The following is a 22,513-nucleotide window of genomic DNA, read 5'->3' as shown; positions in this document are numbered from 1 at the left end:
TTTATTAATTTTATTATTATTTAAAAATAATACATTGAAATGTATGAATTAATAATTCCATTTTTCCAAAAAAATAAAATTTATCACATTCCAAAAACCGTCCTTTTGTATATGATTGAACTTTTTGATCAACTTCATTCCAATATGATGATCTTGCTACCCTTATTGATTTTCAACGTTTTTGCTTTGGTTGACGAAAAGCAAGTAGTTGAGGAAATTATTGACCGTGACAAATGCGAGACGTGTTGCCGTGTACTATTTGCTCTTGAGTACGACCCTAATACCGGTAACAAAATTCCCAACAACAGCCAGAAGCAATATGTTATGGACGTCGAGTTTGACACCGTCTCTATGATCCGAATAGACATTAATGCGGACAACGTCCAGAAAATGCGAGTGCGAGACTTACAAACCGCTCGTGATCTTCAGTACTGGGAATTTGCTTCTTATCAAATGTTCTGTTTATACTCCTTCCCCAATCGAGTGATGGACATTTTGTTTAACACAAAGTTCCAATCGCCACTCATTATTTGGAGAAGAAAGGCTCCTTTGGATCCAAATACTAACAACCAAAGATTCACTTATATCTACGACTACTCATTCATGGATAAAAGACACTCCCCCTATGCAAAAGCTTTTATTGCTGAATACTATCAAAAAGTTGACAATTGTAATGACTGGTGGTACTGTAATGAACACCAAGTCAATTATGACAATTACAAGTACGTTGGAAAAGAAATGTGCTTCCATGTATTAAATGATAACGCACCAACTTACTGCGGCGTAAGTTACTACAACAGTTATTCAAGTACCTGCAGCTCAAGTTACTCGAGCAGCTTGAGAGCAGAAGATTGCAGAACTTCTCCTGCTGACCAATTCTACAGACAGAAATTCATTCCAATCTTTGCTTAGTCTTATTTTTCTTTCACTTTTGTCGCTTTTAAGTCTTTTCATTCCATTTCTTATCAATCTTCTCCAATCTGCATTGATATCAGAGAACCTATTCTTTCTAATTCTCAAACTAAAATTTAATAATAAAAAAAATCTTCAATACCTTCATTATCACATGAGCATAAATTTGTCTAACATATTTCCTATCACTTTGTAGTTTTTTGGTCAGAAAAGACGCTTTTGCCAACAACGTCCCTTCTGGCGGTTTTTACTTTGAGTGCCTCTGCGTTTTCCTCCACAATAGTTTGGTATAGTTCTTTTTCATGGAATGTTAAAGTCTTCACAAATTGCGTTGATTCCTCATTAATATGGAATGCTCTATCATACAGTAATTTGATTCTATCCAGCATCAACTTCCCTAGTTCCTCGACCATAGCGACGTCTCCTATTTCCTTTGCGATAGCTATTCCTGCCTCAAAGTAAAATGGGAACTTCGAGAGGGTACTTTTTGTCGGTTGGTTCTTAAGGAAGTCTCCTGTGGCCTTAATGAATTGTCTGCTGTACTGTTTATTATTCGACGAGTCGACAACAATTCTGACGTACCCGTTCCGTTGAAGTGTTCGTGCAAGCCACAGCGGAACTTCAAAAGTCCTTCCCTGTGGAATGGCGTCGTCGTCTTTTTCCGGTTGTCCCGATTCCACTGAACGTTGTGTTTGTGTAATGATCGCAAGAGATGGAATGGTATTAGATTTGCTCTTATCTAAGAATCCAAGGCCTTGGATCTGTTCGATCGCTTGCACTTGAATGATCATCTCCTCACTCAAAACGGAGAGAAACTGACCGTCCATATGTCTTTCTTAGTTAATTATTTCTTGGTTTACTCTTTTTTAGATAAGAAAATAATATCTTAGGCATTTTTATCCTGTTTAATAGGATTGTCGGCAAGTAATATCTCGTCACTTTTTTCTTCATTATTTTATCGGTAAAATGATAGATTATTTCGTCTTTTAATATTCCATTATAAATTCAATTACAAAAACAAGGGAAAAGTGACATACTGAGTGTTAAAAATGAATACTACTTCATCTGTCGCAGTCTGCGGCTTTATACGCGTTGATAACAGCAGACGCGAAGTTGTCATGGTCCAGCTGGTTAACACCTTTAATAGTGATTCCTCCCGGGGTACACACTTTTTCGATTTCCAGCGCTGGATGGGTATCTGATCTTTCCATTATTTCAGCAACTCCCGCAAATGTTTGTGCCACAAGCTTTCTTGCCTCATGTGGAGGTATTCCCATCTCGACTCCGGCTTGTGTCGCTGCTTCAATGTATTTGAACACAAAAGCCATTCCACAAGAAGAGAGCGACGTCATTGCTGTCATCATCTTTTCCTCAACAAAGGAGACACTGCCCACCTCTGAAAACAACTTTCCAATCAGTTGAATTTGTTCTTCTGTAGCATTTCTCGACGATATGAGTGTTGCGCTCCGTCGAACACTAATCGCAGTGTTCGGAATGACTCGGAACAGACTATACGACTCGTCGCCAAGCATCTCAGAAAGTTCGTCAAAGGTGATCCCCGCTGCTACGGACACAACAATTTGTTTCTTATTCGGTCGGATCTCTTTAATCACCTTTTCTATTAAATATGGCTTAACTGTTAATACTATAACACTCGCAATTTGAATCGCTCTCTTATTATCTGTCGTCACATCGATGTCAGGGTATTCCTTCTTCAATTGATTCAACTTCTCCATCGTTCTATTAGCTGCATGTATTTTATTTTGTTGAAAAAATGTCCCACTCGCAAGTCCTCTCACTATGGCACCTCCCATGTTACCGGTCCCAATCACACTCACCTCCATTCCCTCCATCAATTGTCTAGATATTGAGTTCTAATAGTCCAGCTCTACTATTGTATTATAATTATAGTATTATTCTAATAAAATAACTGTTGAATATAAAATATAGTATATAATAGTATATATTTTAATACAATATTTTAGAATGAAGTAATTATTTTAAATATAATATATAATAGATATTATTATAATACAGTAATTTCATATGAGCAATTAGTATAAATATAGTAAAAATGTATTAAAGGAATAGTACCCATGCACTTGTTAATTTCAATATTATTCGACTGGTTTGTCTTGTTGAGTTTCTGGTTCTGCTTTGACTTTTTCTTCGCCGTCTTTGTTGAACTTGACTAACTCACAGTCGACGACGCCATCTTTCAAGGTGTATTCGTAGATAGACAACTCCGAATCATTGATTTCAAGGAGCATAAAGGAAGGGACGGGATTTGAGATCAAAGGGGAATAAGCCCCGGTTGCACTTCCCGGGTTCAAAAAGAACTTTCCCCCGATTTGTTCCGACTTGAGTTGGTGAGTGTGTCCGGAGATCAAGATGTCGACGTCGAGTTGTCGTTGGTAAATTGCTAAAGCCTCTTTATCACCCCAAGGAATGATCTGATGGCCATGAATTAACCCAATTTTAAAGTTCCCAATTTTGATCACTTCCGTCTCGTTCAAACCAGGCATCTCATCGAAGTCTCCTTTAACCGCATGAACATCACGAGCAAGAGTGCGCAAGATGTCATAAGTCTCTTTCCCACACAAATTGCCGGTACACAACACACTTTTGATTCTGCCCGTGTTCAAGCGGTTCAAGAACAACTGTGGGATGGCTGCAGTGCGGTGCGGAATATGAAAGTCTCCAATTACTAAAACTAACTATTTTATTAGTATTATTACTATTATTAGTATTATTCGAATCATGTGAACTATGGAAATTTGACTTTAACTGTTAAAGTCGTTTTGGAAATGCTTCACAAGTAATAAAGTCGTATAACAAACCATAAAACTTCTATTATACAGTTCATTGTTTACAGTTCTTTCGAAATTTCTTTACTTAAAAGAAGAGATAGAATTATGAGGAAAGATAGAGGAATTAATAGAGATTGTATTATAATAATATTAAATGGTATGTACTATTATTTATTATTTGTTTTACTAGTTTGTGTATTCGTTAGAAGACTGAAGAATAAAAAAAACTAAGTTCAACCAGAAAATTATTTTGATCATTTAATCTATCGTAATATTAGTAATATAGTTTATTTTACTATAATTTATTTTAATATAAAGTTGTTATAATTTTAATTTAATTTTACCATTGTATATAATATTGTTAGAATTAATTTAGAAAAAATTTTAAACTATATATAATATAAAGGTTTATTATATATAAAAACTAAACAATAACTAATAAAAAAAAATAAAAATCAAAAAAAGTTAATTTGTATTTTAATACAAATTATTTTAATACAAAATAAAGAGAAAGGACGGACATGGGTACGAAGGAGGGCAATATAGGCCGAAGGACGTCCTTTGTGGTTTAAGGACGTCCTCCCTGTGTATATGGTGTCCTTTCTATTATTTTCGTGTCCGCGGCATTTTTAAAACTATATAATGAGTTATAATATTACTATTAATTTACTATTATAAAATATAATTATTTCCAAAAATAAATTTAATCAAAGACAAATTTTAAACAACAAGTAATTTTGTTATAAATTAATGGTTTTTATAAAAAATGCAAATTAAATTAGTTTTTCAAAGAAAACTCAATGGTAAAATGAAAAAAAATGATAAATTTTTATAAACCAATAATATATAACAAAATTACTTGTTAAATAGTTTTTGTCTTTGAATTAATTTATTTTTGGAAATAATTATATTTTTTGATTGTATATTTATCATAAAAATATACTTTGTTATATAGTTTCGATAATGAAAAAAAAATGCCGCGGACACGAAAATAATAGAAAGGACACCATATACACAGGGAGGACATCCTTTATAGCGGGAGGACGTCCTTAAACCACAAAGGACGTCCTTCGGCCTATATTGCCCTCCTTCGTACCCATGTCCGTCCTTTCTCTTAATTGTCGAATTTTCAAATAAACAAATATTTAAATAATTATGATATATATACTATAATATATAGTAAAAAAATAAAAAACATTGTATTGTAACAATTCTAATAATATCCCAATTTTTTTCAACTTCCATTTTTCAGCAAAACATGACAATTTGTTTTACAAAAATAGAATTGTAATTCTACTTAACTAGAACATTAGTAACTCAACTAGAAGATTGATATCTGAATAATTGAAAAATGTAGTTTGTCACGGAGTTTATGATCAAATTAAAAACAACCTTTTTATCTTGTTGTGACCAATTATCCTAAACACTTCAGGAATAAAGAATATAAAAAGGTAGAAAACCCCAATTTATACCTCCTTTTTATTGTTGATTAATTAAAACACAAAAATTCTTGCTTTGTTTTATAGAGTAATAAATAAGTAAACAAATCAACGGTATGTTTTTAAATGCCAAAAGTAGGGGGTGCCTTTTTTGAAAAACAGCTTACCTATTCAGTAATAGTACTGTTCAAATCTTTAAATTCAAAGCAATAATGTCAGACGGTCGCAAAGAATATGTCGCTCATAGGGAGGAGATTCTCCTTTCAATTAATAAATTAGAGTTGACTCTACTTCAAGAAGGGATGAGTTACCTAGACATTATCACTATTTATCACAACACCAACGCCTTAGAATTTACTAACCACAAACCAACACCTCGATACCCTACTCATCAAAAAATGACTCTTTTAGAAAGTGCCCCGATATTACTCCAACTGAAATTAGAGAGGGAAAAGGAACAGCAATGCCTTGATAAAGCTACAACAGAAATCATTTTAGCTCGAGCAACAACAGAAACCGCCAAAAAAGGAATCAAATTAACTCCACTGGCATATGAAGAAATAGTCAAAGTACTTTCCCAGAGTAAAGAAGTTTTTCATTGGGTGAAAAAGAAAGCAAATTATGTGGTGCGTGTTGAAGAATATGAGTTCCTCAATTACTTCTGTGATAAAAATAACACGCCCTCACACTCCATCAAAAAGGTCCGTAAAATCGCACGCACGACTATGCGCACGTACTTCGACATTATCCGGTCTTCCGGGAAGAATTATTGGATTATAGGCGAGTCTCCCGCGAAGTATGGGAGTGTCAAGTATTGTAAAGCGACGCCAAAAATAGTTTAAAACTGTTGTAATTATTGATTTTTGCTTACACTGACTTCTCCGTCGCACTGTAAAGCTCTTTTTCAAACTTTTTTAAAAAATTTTTTAAAAAAGTTTTCCAAAGAGCTTCAAAAAAATCAACAAAGCCGATTGCACTAAATTTAAAATAGTAAAAAAGCTCAAGAGTCACTCGGTCATGAGTTTACGAGTCTTTTGAGAGTTTCACAACAATAGCAGTGATGTTATCTTGACTGTTTTTCTTGAATGCCAAATCTCGAATTGAATTTGCAGCTGTATCGACATTAACACTTTTATTAATGATATTCAAGATGTCCTCATTGTTCATCACATCAGTGACTCCATCCGATGTCATTACAACTTCGCAGATATCGTCCGTCTCAAACTCCTCAATGTCAGGAATGCAACTCAAATAAGGATGTAACGCTCGATCACCTATCGACCGTGACAACGCAACCACACCTTCGACTCTCCAGACTCCTCCTACCATATAACAATGTCCTCCATCCTTCTCGACTCTCTCTCGCTCTTCCTTTAAATCGGGGTGATGGTTCTTCGTAACTTTTTGTATCACACGTTGCGTCTTTTTCTCGTCTTTTTGCACATCTCCCGCCTCCTCTGTTTTCTCAATTTTCTTATTACGAATCAAAAACACGGGAGAGTCCCCAACGTGGGCAACATACAATTTGTTCTTCGAAATCGCCACAATCGACGCCGTTGACCCGCTCGCCGTCTTTTCAATGACTTGCGCGTGTAACGTCTCAAACGTCGAAATCAGTGCGTCGCGGACTTCTTTCTTCTTGTCCCGCAACGCCTTCTTCAGCACGACGCCCATCTCTTTCGACAACTCCAAAGCCGTTTCCGACCCATTGTGCCCATCAAACAGGCCGATGATTTCCATGAACGGGATGTTCGTTTCGTAGACCGCACACGTGTCCTCCATACTCGACTTCTTCCCAATGGTCTGTGCTATCCCAACTTCAACTTCGTTGAGTGGGACAATCGCCTCGTCGGGAACTATAGAGACGCCGATTTTCACTATGCCACTTTGCGTGATTTTACACGTCGAACTGCAGTCTGGAAGTTGAAGAGTAGAACCCACTGCTATACACTGATTGTCCGAATTAAAAACGGGCTGCTGGGCATGGTAGAAAGCTTCACGACGACCACGCGTGCGGGCATTCGGTAACGGAGATGATGTACTCGTGACTTCGACGGGTTGAGGGGATACCGGCGCATTGCCGCCCCGTCGCGAACGACCTTTTGTATTTGTCTGAATGTCTGGAGTGATGTCTGGGATCGGAGAACTGTCCTCTTTTTGCGTGGAACTTGTATTTGATGGAGAGCACTTGGAAGTGATGAGATCCTCCATTTCGCGCTTGAGTTTGGCGAGTTCCTTCGCCATCTCGGACGAAAGCGTTTCTTTGATTTCACTCTTTGCATTCTCAACAACAGTCTCTATATCATCACTCGAGTCCTCATCGTCGTCGTCTTTCGGACGCTCCGGCATTTTCTTCTCGCATATCTTGACATCCGACGACACACAGACGCTGCACGGTATTTCAATGTTCACCAACGCTCCAATCAACTCGTATGCCCGTACAAGACTTTGCGTGATATCACCGCCGTGTTCCGTTTTTACAAGTTCAAATTTCTTCGAGTCTCGTTCCAGTGGTATTTCCACAACACATGTGTCCCCCACAAAACTCAGAAGAATCTTCGAATACACACCAACCAACTCATTGAACTGAATACTTTCAAAATACACAACATATATCCCATCTTCATGTACTACTTTCAAACAAACATCCCCGTCACTATCACTTTTAATGATCACAACACACGTCCCTTCAACACCGTCTTTAGTTATCGGCGAGACTAGTTCAAGTCTCTTTGGAGTCAACGTCACCACGCGACACACTTTTTGCGACGTCGAAGACGTCGCGGAAAAGAATCGCGTCATAGCACTCTGAATACTTTCTAAGCCAGCTAACTCGTCGGACCCCTTCATGACGCTCTTTGTCTTCTCGACCTTTTCTTCGAGCGCGGTGACTCTCTTCCGCGTGGTTTCGTTGTCGCTCTTAATATCACTTTTGAGGGTTTCGAGGAGCTGTACAGTGTTCGTTGCGGTCATGACAGCAAATCGTTGTTCGAGCGATGTGATTCGTTCGTCGTAGACATTTGACTTCAACTCGGTGATCGACTTCTGGCGCAACATTTGTGGCTTTTTCACAACGGAGTCCAAGACGAGACCGCCATAGTCAAATTGGACTAAGAAGCCTCCAGCCACTTCGGACGCAAAAAGTATTCGCGTGAGGGAGTTAAGGCCATCCTTATGTGAGAACACTCGCATGACCGCGGTATAGCTTGTCGGGTCTTGTTGATCTTCCGGGAGGCTTTTGTCCTCCAAGTATGACACCAATTGAAGGGTATCCAACAGCGACCCTTCCTTTTTCGTCAACGAAAAGTTCACAAAGAGTGTTTTCTGTTTTCCTATGAACTGGGTGAACGTCTTCGTCGCGTTCGACTCTCCCATCGTTTGATTTCGAGTTCTTTCGAGTTCGGATCTTCAAGAGTTCAGAAAAGACGAAGATTAAGACTTTTTCTCTCGTATTTTTCGGGATTGTTTTCTTCTTGCTGGTTCTTTGAAATCCGTTCTTCAAAAGCTCAGAAAAACCAAAACCAAAATCACTCAAACAAAACCGGGACCAGATAGTGTACTTATATCTATAGTTTATAATATTATTCAGAAACTAAATTATTCTAATAGATGAACCATAAAGCTTACAAAAGTCTGTTGTTTGCTATGCATCAATTACTGGATTTATTATTATAGTACTCTTTTTAATACTATAAACTAGAGTATTGAAAAGTGTATAAGTTAAACGGAAAATACCTCTCAGTGAGAGGTCAATTAGCTAAGATATATTGTACAACACTAACAATGAAAAAACGACTTACGACCGAAAAAGTCTTTGTATTCCGTCGGTCTAACATAGTGTGCCGGGGCCACTTGAAACCCAAAGATTCGAGGCACATAATTAAACTCGTTTTTGGGGTGCTCGTCTATTTGCATGAGTAACAAATTCGCAAAGGTCGTCCCAAAATAAGCGCCGTCGAGTATATAGGAAGGAAACGCACGTGGTACGTTATACGTATCATTACAACATGGACAATAGAACTTCACTTTTGACTTCCCAAAGACGTCGAAGAGTCCAATAGGCAACAGAGGGTGTTCCTTGAGTGGTAAGAATACATTCTATTTATACTATAAATTATAGTTTGATAACTAATGTTTTACTATGATACCATTCACTTCTATATTATACTATTATATTCTATTAAATGAACTATACAAGACGGGTGACGAACAAACATTGCACTTGACACAGATACAAACCCCGAAATCGGTGTTTTGGTATTTTTGAATCATTTTATCAAGACCGGCCGGTGTCACTATGTACCGGGCATGGACAAGACCATATAACTTCTTTGTTTCCACTCCAATTTCGTTTTGGATTTCGAGCGGATAAATTGTTTGTTGAGGTATTTGTAAAATGGTGTTTAAACACTCGGAAAAGTAATTAACTGTGGTGCTCAGTCCATATAAATTAAAATCATCTTCAATGAACGATTTGTCAACTTCACACAAAAATTCGTTTTCGCTAAAAAGTAAAGATTGAAATTTAGAGGTAAAAAGGGTCCTAAAAAGAGGAAAAAAACGAACGGTAAAGCACAAAACGAATGAATCCATGTTGACTTTTTCTTCGTCTTTTTCATCAAAACTTGATTTTTTCAGATTGTCGTTCGGATTAATTTTTGCATTTCACAAAATCTTCAGTTCCATATTTCATTAGTTTACTTATTATAATTTATAGCAAAATAATCCACCCATTGAAAAAACACAATCTTGAAGATCGAGTGGGTGGAATGATTTGCTATAAAGATCTTTCAAGCAGAAAAAAAAAGAAAATGAGTTCGACCTTGAAAACCATTAGATGCTGGATGTGTTTAGGAACGTGTCATCCAAATCATTGCGGTTCTTAAGTAACACGTCCTATCATTCTCCAGTAGTTGTTAAAGGTGAGTTTATATATATTATAAATATATAACTATATATATTAATTATATAAACTATATAGTTAATATATAACTATATATATAGTATAATTATAGTTAATTAGTACCAATCAAAGCAATAACTTTCAGAAGAAACGTACCCCCTCTCTTCATCCGAAATCAAAAGACTCCAATCGGAGCGAATCATTCTCCTTAACTCAACTCACCAAAACCTTTTAACCTATTTTTCAATTGTTCATCAACAAACACCGAACACTTTCCAAATCACAACCCACTCCGAATTTATGGACTTGTACGATTTGTATACTTACGTGACAAGTCTCGCCACCGCCCCTCCACTTTCATTCGTCCGGTCGACGTTGACACAAATACTCTCCGGATTATCTTTCATTCGAAAACAAAACAATCACATTCACACGACGATGACCCCATACACAGTTTTGTTGTCAACAGACGACTCGATGCCACTCCCAAAAGTCAAGATAGCAAATTACATGCGAGAAGCCACTCACAATTTTTCAGTCGGGAAGTTGTGCTTTTTTGCGCCGGAAGTTCTTCAAGACGTTCGGCTTGGGAAAATACATCGACACGAGAAGGCGGACGTGTGGAGTCTTGGGATGATTTGTTACTTCATTGCAACAGGGGACCACCCGTTCAAGACAAATTCGCTTGAGAGAATAATTGCGCGGGAGCCGATCAACTTCACGAACATCACATTCAAAGACCTCCGAAGGATATTGAGGAAGATGTTATCGTATGATGAGAAAGAGCGAATTGGGTATAAGGAGTTGTTGCGCGACAACTTTGTGCGGGTTAGTGATGAGTTAGTTGGGAACATTCATACCGAGTTATATCCTGGGGAGTACGAGTCAGTCAAAGTGATTGGGAAAGGGATGTATGGGAAAGTGTATGAAGCGAAGAGGAAGGGGGAGGAGAGTGTAGCGATCAAAGAGATTCGGGCGAGCAACGAGAATCAAGTTTTACGGGAGTGTCGAATAATGAAGATGTGTCGTCATGAGAATTTAGTGAAGATCATCGATTATTTCAGTTTTCCGTATTCGATCTTTGGGGAAGAGGCGGGAGGAACGTTTCAATATATAGTGATGGAGAGATGTGAGTGCGACTTGATGACGTATTGCTTGTCGCATCAATTGAGTTATGCGATGGTGAAGGAGATCATTCGGCAACTCATTAATGGCCTCCACTACTTGTTGAGTGTTGAGAAAATATTCCACCGGGATTTGAAGTTAGAGAACTTCTTAATTAAAGAGGAGAAAGGGAAGTTTGTAGTAAAGATCTCGGATTATGGCTTTTCTAAGGTGTTACTTGACCAAAGTCTGTTTGAGAGTTATGTTGGGACGCCACAGTACATGGCGCCAGAAATTGCGTTTGTTGATTTCAGAGGGAATTACACGATAGCTTCTGATATGTATTCGTTGGGAGTTTGTCTGCACTTTTTGGCGTGTGGGAAAATGCCTGCGACGCAGAGCCAAGACTCGTTGTGGATTTGTATTGACTCGAATATCCGAAGTGATGGGAAATACTTGGAGGGTGTCAATCCTGAATTAGCGACGTTGATTCGAAAGATGTTGCAAATTGATGTGAAGAATCGAATCACGTGGACGGAACTGTTTCAAAACGATTATGTCAAACGGGTGTTGGGGTGTGTGTTTGAGGATCACTCGCAGAGTTTTGTGAAATCGCATCTTCCCGCGCCGATGTGTGTTGAAGGCGCGGAGAAGAAAAGTTTCCGATCACCACGAAAAGGAGGAATGAAAGAATTAACAATCGAAGAGGACGATTGCGACGACTTTGATTTGATTGTGCAATGTTTTAAAGCTGAGGACGAAATTATCGATGACGAGTGGATAGAAGCACTGAACTCGTGTAAAATGAGGAACGTAGTTGTTTGTTGTTCATCTTTATTGGTTGATTTGATGAGGAGGAGATAATAAATAAATTATTAATAAAATTATTAATAAAATTATTAATAATTAATCAAATAAATTAATAAATATTAATTTATTATTAATTAAATTAATAAATAAAGAATTAATAAATTAATTTATTAAATCATATTAAACACAAGATTCAAAACATCAAAATTAATGAAGTCTGTTTGGCATCGTTTTTGGAGTTTATGAGAGGAACAATCACAGAACCAATTGAGATGCCGGAAAGCATCCGATTCGAAAACTGTTTGGTCCCATTGAGACTCAAAAAAGAAATGGACTATGTCTCCACACACTTCAATATCTTTTTTGATTCTCTTTCCACCACTTACTACACCGAAACAAATAAATAATTTTTTTTACTATTTTTATAATTTCGCGAGTGGATGGGATACGACAAACGCTTGGAATTGTCACCAAAAAAAACATGTTTGTCAAAATTTGGTAATATTATAGTTTTATTTACTAAAAAGTATAATTTGGTGATTTGAGTCGAATTAATCTGGAACAGAAAAAGAAAGAATGTTGAAAGGTCAAAACTATAAGTTCAAAAGTAAAAAAAACGATAGATCCTTTAAATTTTATTTTTATGTAACAAAAATTACGGATAAAACAACGTATAAAAACGGGCGTTTTGATATACTTAAAAATACTTTTTTTACAGAAAATTATGAGTTATTTTTTTACGAATAAAAATAATGAACATATTTAAGCTGTTGTTTACCACCCAAAGAATTCGATTCGTTCCAAATAGTAAAATATATTAATCAATTCACCTATAAAATGATAAATTGATAATAACTTGCCAGAACGAGAGAACAATTAAAGATATAAAGAACACATCCCAAAATACATCATATAATAATAATATAACTAATAATAACCCGAACTATTGCAACAACTCATCCTAATATAAAGTGGAATAAATCAAGTAAAACCCCAAGATAACAGGCTGATTCCCCGAATCAAATCACAAATTGACTTAGAAAACAACTTGGAGCTTGTAAAAGGGTTTTCACTCAGCAAAGAACTGAAAAACGACAAATGACCGAAAAAACATTCCAAGTTTGTTATATTTCTGTAGTGACAAAAGTCTCACAACAAGGTCGTCGTGATTGGGGAAGGAAGTGTCGGGAAGTCCGCTATATGTCTTCTCTATGTTAAAGGAGAGTTCAATGTCGAGTATAATCCGACAATCGAAGACTCCTATGCGGCAGAAGTCGATGTCGAAGGGCAAAAGGTGAAAATGAGTCTAGTTTGTTTTTATAGTAAACAATACTATATATATAGTACCGTTTTCTATTAATTATAAATTATAACAAAATATATTATATATATAGTACTCTATTCTTTTAATTATTAACGGTAATAAATGATACTAATGGAATAGATAGATACGACTGGTCAAGAGGAATATAGTTTGTTTTAATTTCTACAATAGTAATAGACAGAGTAAATTACATTATGATGAAGATTAAGATTAGTAATTTTCTAAAGTATAAAATAGTAATAGATATAGTAAATCACTTGATACATACAATCACAAAATGAGAGGGATGTTGGAATAACAGAATTTATATGCAGTATCATTGAGGGAGCAATATTACTTGAAAGGAGACGCGTTTGTGTTGGTGTATTCAATCGACAATAAGAATTCATTCCACGCGTTGAAGAACCACCGTGACGGGATTCTGGGCTTTAGGACGGGGAAGAAGACACTGTTGGTGATGGCGGGTAACAAGTGCGACTTGGAAGAGCAGCGCCAGATCCCAACGGACGAAGCAAAAAAGCAAGCGGAGGAGTGGGGCAACATCCCCTTCTTCGAGACATCCGCGCAGAACAACATTAACATCAAAGAGCTCTTTGGGTGTGTTGCGAAGTTATTAATGGACGCCGCAAAAGAAGAGAATGCACACAAGCCAGCAGATCAAAAAGTCGAAGAAAAGAAGACTGAAGATCCCAAAGAAGTGACTCAGACAACCAGCGAAGCAAAGTCGGGGTGTTGTGTTCTTTTCTAAGATATTACTTGTGATGTTTCTTGTGATTAAATCAAGTTTTCTTTGCTTCTCTTACTCGTTACACTATGGTAGACAAATGCTTAATAAAAGCTATTATTTTATATAAAAATTATTATAACATGTATTGATTGAATGGTTCTTTTATCTTATCATCATTCTATTAATTAGTATAGAATTTTTTTAATCTCTTTACTAAAAAAACTAATAAAATAAAAAGTTTAATATTGTTTAAAAACATACAACTATCAAGTTTGCCATTTATTGGTTTTGGCAAATAGTTTTAATACTATTAATAATAGTAAATATAAATAACTCATATCAATAAAAAGATGGATATTTTTTAAACACAAACACGACACGTTGATGTTTTTATTATATAGTAATTTATAATTAATATTTACTACATTTTTATCACACTTATAACTAGAAATAGTAGTTGTTATTATTATTTTTTATAGTACTTAATTATTACACAAAAAAATAAAAACTATATTTCTAATTTACATTAAGTTCGATAAAAATTCAAATCACACAAACTTTTTGTATTATTTTTTTTTAAACTTAACTTGTTATTCAAAATGTCACTTTTTATTTATGAAGTCATTCTCAAAGGAGTGGCATTTACATCGCTGAGTGTTACAACACAAAACGAACTCCAATCTTTATCAAAAGAAGAATTAAAGCCAAGGTCTGTCATGGAAGTAATAGATAATATTGGCTATCCTGTTATGTGGATAAGAATTAGTCAACAAATAGATAACAGTTTTCTTTCTTCAGTTAATAATAAAGTTAGAAATGGATTGTTTGATTTGTTGGGGACTAGTTTAACTGTAAATCTAAATACAAAATTGAAGAAATTTGCCTTTTATACTCTCCGCGAAAAACAAATACAAATATACAAAGCAACGCACACCAGAACCAACGGTCCAAAACAATACTTTTCTTGTAAACATAAAGGTTGTTCGTCAGAAATTATATTTTATATTGCCAAAGATTCAAAAGTTAGTGGTATAATTTTTAATCCTTGGCATTTTAATCATGATGAATCAACAATTCTTAAAGGAGTACATAACACCATTTCTGATGAAACAAAATTGTTGTTAATTAAAGATGCCAATGATGGAATTTCAAGTTCGCTGTCAAGACTCAACAATAACATTGTAATAGATGCACAAAAGTTATATAAGATAAGATGTCAATCAAATCGATATAACAATAAGAAGCAAGCGGAAAATTTAAGAACTTATTTTGATTCACTAGAAGATTTCAATACCGTTATATTCACATATATAGAAGGTCGGTTTTTAAGTTGTTTTTGTCTGAGTTTGACTTCTATACAAGACTATGATGGAAGCTGTCTTGTGGTTGATGATACACACTGCACCAACAAATTTGGCAAACCGTTATTTGCGGTTGTTTTTAAAAATAACAACAAAACACAATTATTGTGTTTTGGGTTTTTATACGATTCAACGAAAAACTCTTTTGTGACCTTCCTCAATCAACTAAAAAGTGAATTGGATAGAAGGAAAAAGCATCCTATCGGCTTTTCGGGAGACAGATCAGAGGCACAAAGTTCGGCATTATTGGAGGTGTTTGGTACAGCTACAAAAATACGTCATTGTTATTTACATATTGGAAGGAATTTGGAAAAACATTTTAATAAAAAGGAAGAAATAATTGGTCTTTTTTATGATATGTTTCGGGAAAATTCAGACACTTTAAAAGCCGAAACATTGTTTGTGAACAAGTTACTCTTTTTGATGCAAACGTCTGAAATCCAAATATCATCTGATCAACAAGTAGATAACATGCCTACTCAAAAAGAATTTGCAGACTTTTTATCAGTGGTTTATCTGGCCGATAAATCTACTTAAGTCGAAGTCTAAAAGCCTTCAACCAAATATAGAATGTTGAAAACACTATTTGACATCAGAAATACTTTTCTGCCATCGCAAGTTGACCAAAGATTATATGCCACTTCAAATTTGGTTGAAGCGTTTTTTTTTCTCACGCAACTTTGTCCTTCCAACAAACAATTCCTTCGTTGAGTACCGCTGCCCAAGCTTTTGTTCTTTACACAAAACAATTGCATTGCAATGCAGAACCTTTCACAGAGAAAGAAATGCAAATACTCTCACTACTCATCCCTGATAATTTGTTAAAGACTCTGATACCTTATGCAATTAAGTCTCTCCTCAACAATTATAAAACTGTTACATGCATGGAAGACTGCACAATAGGAAATAGTAATAATTGTACTTGTAACTTATACACAAGTAGTGGGGTTCCTTGTCACCACATGTTGTATTATAGGTTTTTTAAAGAAGACAATTTTCAAGACAGTAGATGTCCGATTGGGTATTTCTTGGATATCAATTCAATCATATGTCCAATTGTAAAATGCCAGAATAACACTCCTGTCCTTTTAAAGGCAGATTTTAGAGCCAATTTATTTATAGAAAACACTACTGAACCAACTCATGAAGTTAGAATAATCACAGAAGAAAGAGAAATAACTAGAGGTGATATTAAAAAGAAATTGTGTAATGTTGCTAATCTATTAAGCCGAAGAACAATATTTCAAAATGCTGTGGAATTTTTACAGATTGTTGAGAATTGTAAAAGTGATGATACTCAATATAAAGATGGGGAAATAAAGGATCCAAAATATGTCAAATGCAAAGGAAAACCCAAAACTATAACATCCAAATTGGTTGATAAGTCCCTTCGGTTCAAACATTTCGATAAAGAAAAAAAACAAGAAGACCAGAAAAATAGTAAATAAATACTTTTTTATTTTTTGTTTATTCGAATAATTTTTTATCGAACTTAATGTAAATTAGAAATATAGTTTTTATTTTTTTGTGTAATAATTAAGTACTATAAAAAATAATAATAACAACTACTATTTCTAGTTATAAGTGTGATAAAAATGTAGTAAATATTAATTATAAATTACTATATAATAAAAACATCAACGTGTCGTGTTTGTGTTTAAAAAATATCCATCCAATAAAAATAATTTAAAAAAATTTAAATTATAAAAATATTAAAAAAGTAATTAATTAGTATAATTATTCATTAAATATTTTTTATAGTTAAATTTCTTTTTAACTCTAAATTTTACCATTACTTATTTTACTCCAAGACTTGTTGTTTAAGACTAAAAATTTGAGTTGAATTGGTCATAGTATATTTATATATTATTGTAATAGTATATTTATATTATTAAATAGTAGTGAACTAAATTGTCCCGCATGGCATGACGGATATATTATCTTCTATTTTTAACTAGTAAAATGATTTATAGTGTAACTACCAGTGAGGAACAAGACAAGTGATACTAACAAATAACATAACTCTCACGTCAAATTTTTGTTTCAAGCGCAACGCCATTTTCACTCTTAATTCTTTTTAGTAGCAGCAACCTTCTTAGCACCCTTAGCAATACCGGAGACGGCCTTAGCGATGTTCTTTTGTCTCTTCAAGATAGCGACTGCGTTGTTCTGTTGCATTCCCTTAGTGAGTTTAGCAGTCTCAAGCTTCTGTTTCTTCTCGAGAGGAATGACAGCGTTGGGGTCCATCACTCTCTTAGTGCACTCGACGGCCTTAACAGGGAGTCTGAAGACTCTGTTAGCGAGTTCCATGTACTTCTTGTGGTCCTTCTTGACGTTCTTCTTGAATTCCTTTTGAGCGGCGATCCAAGCCTTAGAGCAAGCCTTCAATTCTTTTCCCTTCTCAATAGTCTTGTTAGCCAAATATTCCTTCTTCAAGGTAATAACTTTAGCTTTGAGATCTCTCACCTTCTTGTTGTGGTCGTCAAGGAACTTCTTAATGGCTTCAGCCTTCTTCTTTCTGCTCTCCGCCTCTTTAATGTCCTTCTGTGCTCTCATCGCCTTTGCTGATTTGTGCATTGGTAAGACGGTGAGTCTGGCCATGTATGATTCAAGGCGAGATTTGTTTCTGTTGACAGACTCTTGGGACAGATTTCTTCGCTTTCTGTCAACGGCAATTCCAATGGTTGGCGCCAATCTCGCGTCGATGTGTGCGGCTCTCAATTCAGCAAGAGTAAATCCCTTCCCAAGTCTCAATTTGTAGTTATATTTCTGTCCCATGCAATGAACAGATGGGCGCAACATCTTAATTGGATTCGGGAAACTTTGTCTTGCCTTAGTCACTCGAACTTGATGGCGGCGAACAGCACGGAATGGTTGTTTGAACCAGGTATGGACTTTAGTCTCCCAATGTGCTTTTCTAAAGTGATTGTTCTGTAACGCCTGGTTGTGTCTCATTTGACATTGAAAGTTGGGTCGATTTTCTTTTTCTGCCCTAACCCAGTTTTTACTATATTTAATAGATTATTAATTAATAATTATAGCTTCTTTTTTGTTGTTCAGAAAATAATTTACTGAGTAATTTCTATAGTAAAAATTATAATGGTTTAATATATTATAATTATGGTAAATAAATGGAATTATTATTTATTAGTAATATAATAATTTATAATAGTTTAAAATAAATTATATTATATAAATTATTTTATTTTCTAATTCGTCGTAATAATTTTATTTATTACTAATAAATAAAATTAAGTTGTGATAATTAAAATTTAAGTTAGAAAAATAAGTATTTTATTATAATAAATTTAATAATAAAACAATTACTTTATAAAATAAAATTCATAAATTAAAATTCTTGTGATTAATGGCAACAAAATAATAGTAAAATATATTATAAAATAAACTATACCGAACAAAATTCATTCAAAATGATTTTAATTTAAAAATAAAACACATTTTAATGGTAAAATAAAAACAAATGTTTCAAGAAAATGTGACATATAGAAATAGAAGAAAGGAAGGTTATAAGTAAGTTTTACAGAACCGAAGTGATTTGAAATGATTGAATTACTTAGTTAAACAAGCAAAATACTACAAACATGTTGAAAGAGTATTATATAAAATTACATAAAATTGACAGGCGAACCCAACGACAAGCTGAGTGACTTAGTCGCTCTAACTTTTCGAACCTCATCGAAGACGACTTTACTTCTCATAGGAGTATAGCAACCCTCGCAGATGAAAGGGATTTGTTCATAAATACATTTGAACCCCCCATCAAGCAAATAGATTTCAGGGAAGCTCCACTCTTGTGATCCCGTCTCGACCATTCTGTTCCAGTCATATTCCCGGATCAAATTCGCGACTTTAGGACCACGTCTTTGTGAGAATTCGCAGTAAATGATTATCACGGATTTCTCCGAGTCATTTAAGGTTCGCATTGGGTTAAAGCGCTGAACAAGAGTGACCTCATTCCACACATTGATCGCGTCTTTTACGTGTCCCGCAGCAAATTCTGGGGGATACCTCGCGTCGATGTATTGAAGCTTAGTATTCCTCAATATGAGCTGGCTCAGATGTGTTGTTTTGATCAATGGGACTTTATTGATTTTAGGCACTCTGGGGAAGATTTGGTCGCACTTCTCAGCCAATTTTGGGTCGACTCCAAAGAGCTTTTGGTGTTCTCTTTTTGTCGAGTTCAGTGACAGTGGAGGTGTCTGTGAGCACATATAAGTTGCACTGGAGTACGCATAACTGTCAGTCGAGAGGGAAAGAGTAGGAGACTTGGGGACAACAGACACGTACTCCACTGGAGACTCTGTAGCCAATGAATACCTTGGGGAGACCAAGATGGAGTCTACCGAATTTTTCCTCTCACTTGATAGATTGAAAAGGGGCGATTGTGTTGAAGAAAAAGATTGGTGACCCACACTCTTATGTACTCGAGTTATCGGCCCACTACGTTGACTCATATGTGTTTCACTTTCAAGATGGAGAGCGTATTTCAGTCGTCTTTTTTATCAAGAAAATTCGATGCTCTTCGATAGTCTGTATAATTTAGAAATGGTAAATTTTTAAGTCAATTGCTTGGTTGTTCTCTTCTTAATTCATTTGGTTGCATTTACATGGAATTTTGGTGGGAAATTGAAGAAAAAAAGGAATAAGTAATTAGGTTTGGCAAAACATTCCACAATGTGGCATTCACTACATCGTCTTTGCTCAAATTAATTCAAGAGCAAAGTGGTTGGTCGAAAAGACTCAAAAAAGAGAAAAGTGTCTTGAGCATCTGACTTTAGCATTTAGTGGTGTTTTTTTGGGTGTTTTGAAAGTTGCCGCGTTTTCTAATTTGTGGTAACAACATTAACAATATTATAATTAAATATATTATATAATTATAGTTCTAACACTGACCATGAAAAAATACACGGATTTTGCTACGAATGAGACATGACTGGTATATGCGAATGTATGGTCACAAACACCATGTTTTGCAATTTTGAATGAACTTTCTTATAAGGACAATAACGGCCAAAATATTGGTAAAAGGGTGGGAAATTTAGGTAGTTGGAAAAACAAAGAAAAAAGAAAACAAGGATGGATCTTAGTGAATGTCGAAGTAAAAAAAATAAATTATTGGGAAAAATTCCCGACTTTTTGTGGCATGAAGTGCTGGGGTTTTCCGTGTTTTTGGTCATGAAAAGGTTTTTCTTACAGATAAGAATATAGAGGGAAACTTGTATATAACTTGTTTGAAATAAACGGGAAATATGTTTGAAAAGGGCTTCTTTCATTGGTTTGAAAATTTTTATTGGGCAAAACAGACTTGAAGAACAATAGCTCAGTATGTCTGATTTGAATACTTTAAAATATATAAAAATGCTTTGGTTGTCGCTTTGTGTTGTTTTTTTAGTCGGATCTAATAATTTCCATAGGACAAAACACATAGATATCCCGTTATATTGGTCTCTTTTTACTTGTTATTTGTATTTGTTTTGGATATACAAATAGATGCAAATATATTTGTGCCGCTTTATTTTTGCTAATTTTAGAGTTTTGTATTTTTTATGGCGAAATATTCGGCCTTTTAAAAGGAACAACAAGACTGCAAATTCGGGATTGTATTGAAATTTGATCTTTTGACTCAAACTTCCCGATTGCAGAGGACAATTATTGGCATTTGTTAAGGATAATTGGCTCTTTTGTAGTTAAATGGTCTGAACTTTTTATAGCTCATTTTTACTATACAGAAACTATAAATTACTGATTTTTAAACACGACTTAAAAACAATGAAGAAAACAAATGTCCATTACTTTGACCTGAAAAGCACTGTTATGTTATTTAAAACTGAATGTTTATATTTTAAAGAATAAAAAAGTGTAATTCAAGAATAAAACGACTAAAATATTACTGATAAAAATATTATATATCGTTTAAAGAACACTTACCAATAAACATTTTGATCGTTGCATTTTTGAGAAAACGACTTCATTATTTTCAAGAACAATCAATTCTTCAGAAACGAATTGATTGTCATTTTACTTGTTTTCCCATTGAATAGCTGACAATGAAAGGATCATAGCAAAGAAATATAACAAAACCGCCAATAATATAGTCATTGTTACAACTTTTTTTCACATTTTTATTCAATTGTTTGGATTAAAATAAACCATTTTTTTAATGTTGGTTACTAATTATACAAAAATCGCTTAGCAACAGTCTAAAAATAAAAGAAACAACATTATAAATAAGATTTACGTATTATCTAAAGAGTGTGTTTACTTATTTATTGGGAAAATGTGAGGATTAAATCGTTTAGTTAAGAATGGTAAAAAAATAAGAGTTATGCCACCAATAAATAAGATGTTCGATAACTTAATATGGCAGTATATTGGGATTTAATCAGTGAAATACAATACCAAACAAAAAAGTGTACGTTTATAATACTATTCTTTTAATGTAGATTTACAATGAAATAAATACAACATGTGATATATTTAATCGTAAATAATGATGATTGGATGTCGATTTAATGATTGAAATATAAAAACCTCTAATAAATTGATAGTTCTAAGTAATACTTTGCTCGATTTTCAATTAATAACATATATTAATAAAGATATTGTTATTGAAAATATCATAAGTTGATATTATATATTTGAACATAAAAACATGTTCATTAAAATAAAATATTAATCGACATTGGTACTTTATCATGATGATTAGAAAACATTTTTATTTATGTGCTTTTAATATTTTGTATTCAAACAACAATTAAATTGTTTACTTCATTGTCGAACATTATCTATCATTTATATCATAACAATTATAAATTGTTAAAACATGTAATTAGAATAAATAATATAAAAAGTATGATGTATATTTCAATATATATATATGGATAATATATCTTTATTCAATAATTCGTTTTAATTCAAAATAAAACCTGCGAATTACATTAAAAATTAGTATCATTAAAAAAATATACCTATTTGTTCTATATTTAGTTTGTTTAACTTTTTAAAAACATTATTTTTTTTATTTGATTATTATTGTAACTTACATTGAAAACCACCACCTCTTAAAATAGATTTATTTTTTCTATTTCGAATCATATTCAAA

General features: G+C 34.3%; 11 protein-coding genes across 11 annotated transcripts; 4 read left to right on the top strand and 7 right to left on the bottom strand.

The window, feature by feature from the left end:
* Window positions 1–39: 39 nt before the first annotated feature.
* EIN_475950 (galactose-inhibitable lectin 35 kDa subunit precursor, putative) lies at window positions 40–912 on the top strand (the record flags this gene model as incomplete). Its single annotated transcript, XM_004255616.1, has 1 exon — window positions 40–912. The coding sequence occupies one exon, from the start codon at window positions 40–42 to the stop codon at window positions 910–912; it is 873 nt and encodes a 290-aa protein (XP_004255664.1).
* Window positions 913–1,097: 185 nt separating this feature from the next.
* Window positions 1,098–1,739, bottom strand: EIN_475940 (hypothetical protein; the record flags this gene model as incomplete). Its single annotated transcript, XM_004255615.1, has 1 exon — window positions 1,098–1,739. The coding sequence occupies one exon, from the start codon at window positions 1,737–1,739 to the stop codon at window positions 1,098–1,100; it is 642 nt and encodes a 213-aa protein (XP_004255663.1).
* A 234-nt stretch (window positions 1,740–1,973) lies between these two features.
* EIN_475930 (pyrroline-5-carboxylate reductase, putative) lies at window positions 1,974–2,765 on the bottom strand (the record flags this gene model as incomplete). Its single annotated transcript, XM_004255614.1, has 1 exon — window positions 1,974–2,765. The coding sequence occupies one exon, from the start codon at window positions 2,763–2,765 to the stop codon at window positions 1,974–1,976; it is 792 nt and encodes a 263-aa protein (XP_004255662.1).
* A 264-nt stretch (window positions 2,766–3,029) lies between these two features.
* Window positions 3,030–3,980, bottom strand: EIN_475920 (vacuolar protein sorting-associated protein, putative; the record flags this gene model as incomplete). Its single annotated transcript, XM_004255613.1, has 3 exons — window positions 3,030–3,619; window positions 3,753–3,762; window positions 3,951–3,980. The coding sequence occupies 3 exons, from the start codon at window positions 3,978–3,980 to the stop codon at window positions 3,030–3,032; spliced, it is 630 nt and encodes a 209-aa protein (XP_004255661.1).
* Window positions 3,981–5,373: 1,393 nt separating this feature from the next.
* EIN_475910 (hypothetical protein) lies at window positions 5,374–6,003 on the top strand (the record flags this gene model as incomplete). The annotated part of the gene is made up of 1 exon (XM_004255612.1): window positions 5,374–6,003. The coding sequence occupies one exon, from the start codon at window positions 5,374–5,376 to the stop codon at window positions 6,001–6,003; it is 630 nt and encodes a 209-aa protein (XP_004255660.1).
* Window positions 6,004–6,184: 181 nt separating this feature from the next.
* EIN_475900 (protein phosphatase 2C, putative) lies at window positions 6,185–8,536 on the bottom strand (the record flags this gene model as incomplete). Its single annotated transcript, XM_004255611.1, has 1 exon — window positions 6,185–8,536. The coding sequence occupies one exon, from the start codon at window positions 8,534–8,536 to the stop codon at window positions 6,185–6,187; it is 2,352 nt and encodes a 783-aa protein (XP_004255659.1).
* Window positions 8,537–8,938: 402 nt separating this feature from the next.
* Window positions 8,939–9,780, bottom strand: EIN_475890 (casein kinase II subunit beta, putative; the record flags this gene model as incomplete). The annotated part of the gene is made up of 3 exons (XM_004255610.1): window positions 8,939–9,238; window positions 9,377–9,665; window positions 9,728–9,780. The coding sequence occupies 3 exons, from the start codon at window positions 9,778–9,780 to the stop codon at window positions 8,939–8,941; spliced, it is 642 nt and encodes a 213-aa protein (XP_004255658.1).
* Window positions 9,781–10,502: 722 nt separating this feature from the next.
* On the top strand, window positions 10,503–12,385 carry EIN_475880 (myosin light chain kinase, putative; the record flags this gene model as incomplete). The annotated part of the gene is made up of 2 exons (XM_004255609.1): window positions 10,503–11,987; window positions 12,170–12,385. The coding sequence occupies 2 exons, from the start codon at window positions 10,503–10,505 to the stop codon at window positions 12,383–12,385; spliced, it is 1,701 nt and encodes a 566-aa protein (XP_004255657.1).
* A 691-nt stretch (window positions 12,386–13,076) lies between these two features.
* On the top strand, window positions 13,077–14,050 carry EIN_475870 (hypothetical protein; the record flags this gene model as incomplete). Its single annotated transcript, XM_004255608.1, has 4 exons — window positions 13,077–13,097; window positions 13,138–13,287; window positions 13,423–13,450; window positions 13,617–14,050. 4 exons carry the CDS (start codon window positions 13,077–13,079, stop codon window positions 14,048–14,050), a joined length of 633 nt encoding a protein of 210 aa, XP_004255656.1.
* A 3,407-nt stretch (window positions 14,051–17,457) lies between these two features.
* EIN_475860 (60S ribosomal protein L13-1, putative) lies at window positions 17,458–18,345 on the bottom strand (the record flags this gene model as incomplete). The annotated part of the gene is made up of 1 exon (XM_004255607.1): window positions 17,458–18,345. The coding sequence occupies one exon, from the start codon at window positions 18,343–18,345 to the stop codon at window positions 17,458–17,460; it is 888 nt and encodes a 295-aa protein (XP_004255655.1).
* A 671-nt stretch (window positions 18,346–19,016) lies between these two features.
* EIN_475850 (M-phase inducer phosphatase, putative) lies at window positions 19,017–19,865 on the bottom strand (the record flags this gene model as incomplete). The annotated part of the gene is made up of 1 exon (XM_004255606.1): window positions 19,017–19,865. One exon carries the CDS (start codon window positions 19,863–19,865, stop codon window positions 19,017–19,019), a length of 849 nt encoding a protein of 282 aa, XP_004255654.1.
* Between the last annotated feature and the right edge of the window lie 2,648 nt (window positions 19,866–22,513).

The sequence above is a fragment of the Entamoeba invadens genome (assembly GCF_000330505.1).
Source record: "Entamoeba invadens IP1 unplaced genomic scaffold scaff_1105074725313, whole genome shotgun sequence".
NCBI classification, from domain to species: domain Eukaryota; phylum Evosea; order Mastigamoebida; family Endamoebidae; genus Entamoeba; species Entamoeba invadens.
The sequence above is the reverse complement of the archived record's forward strand: the minus strand, read 5'-3'. Positions and strand labels throughout refer to the sequence as shown.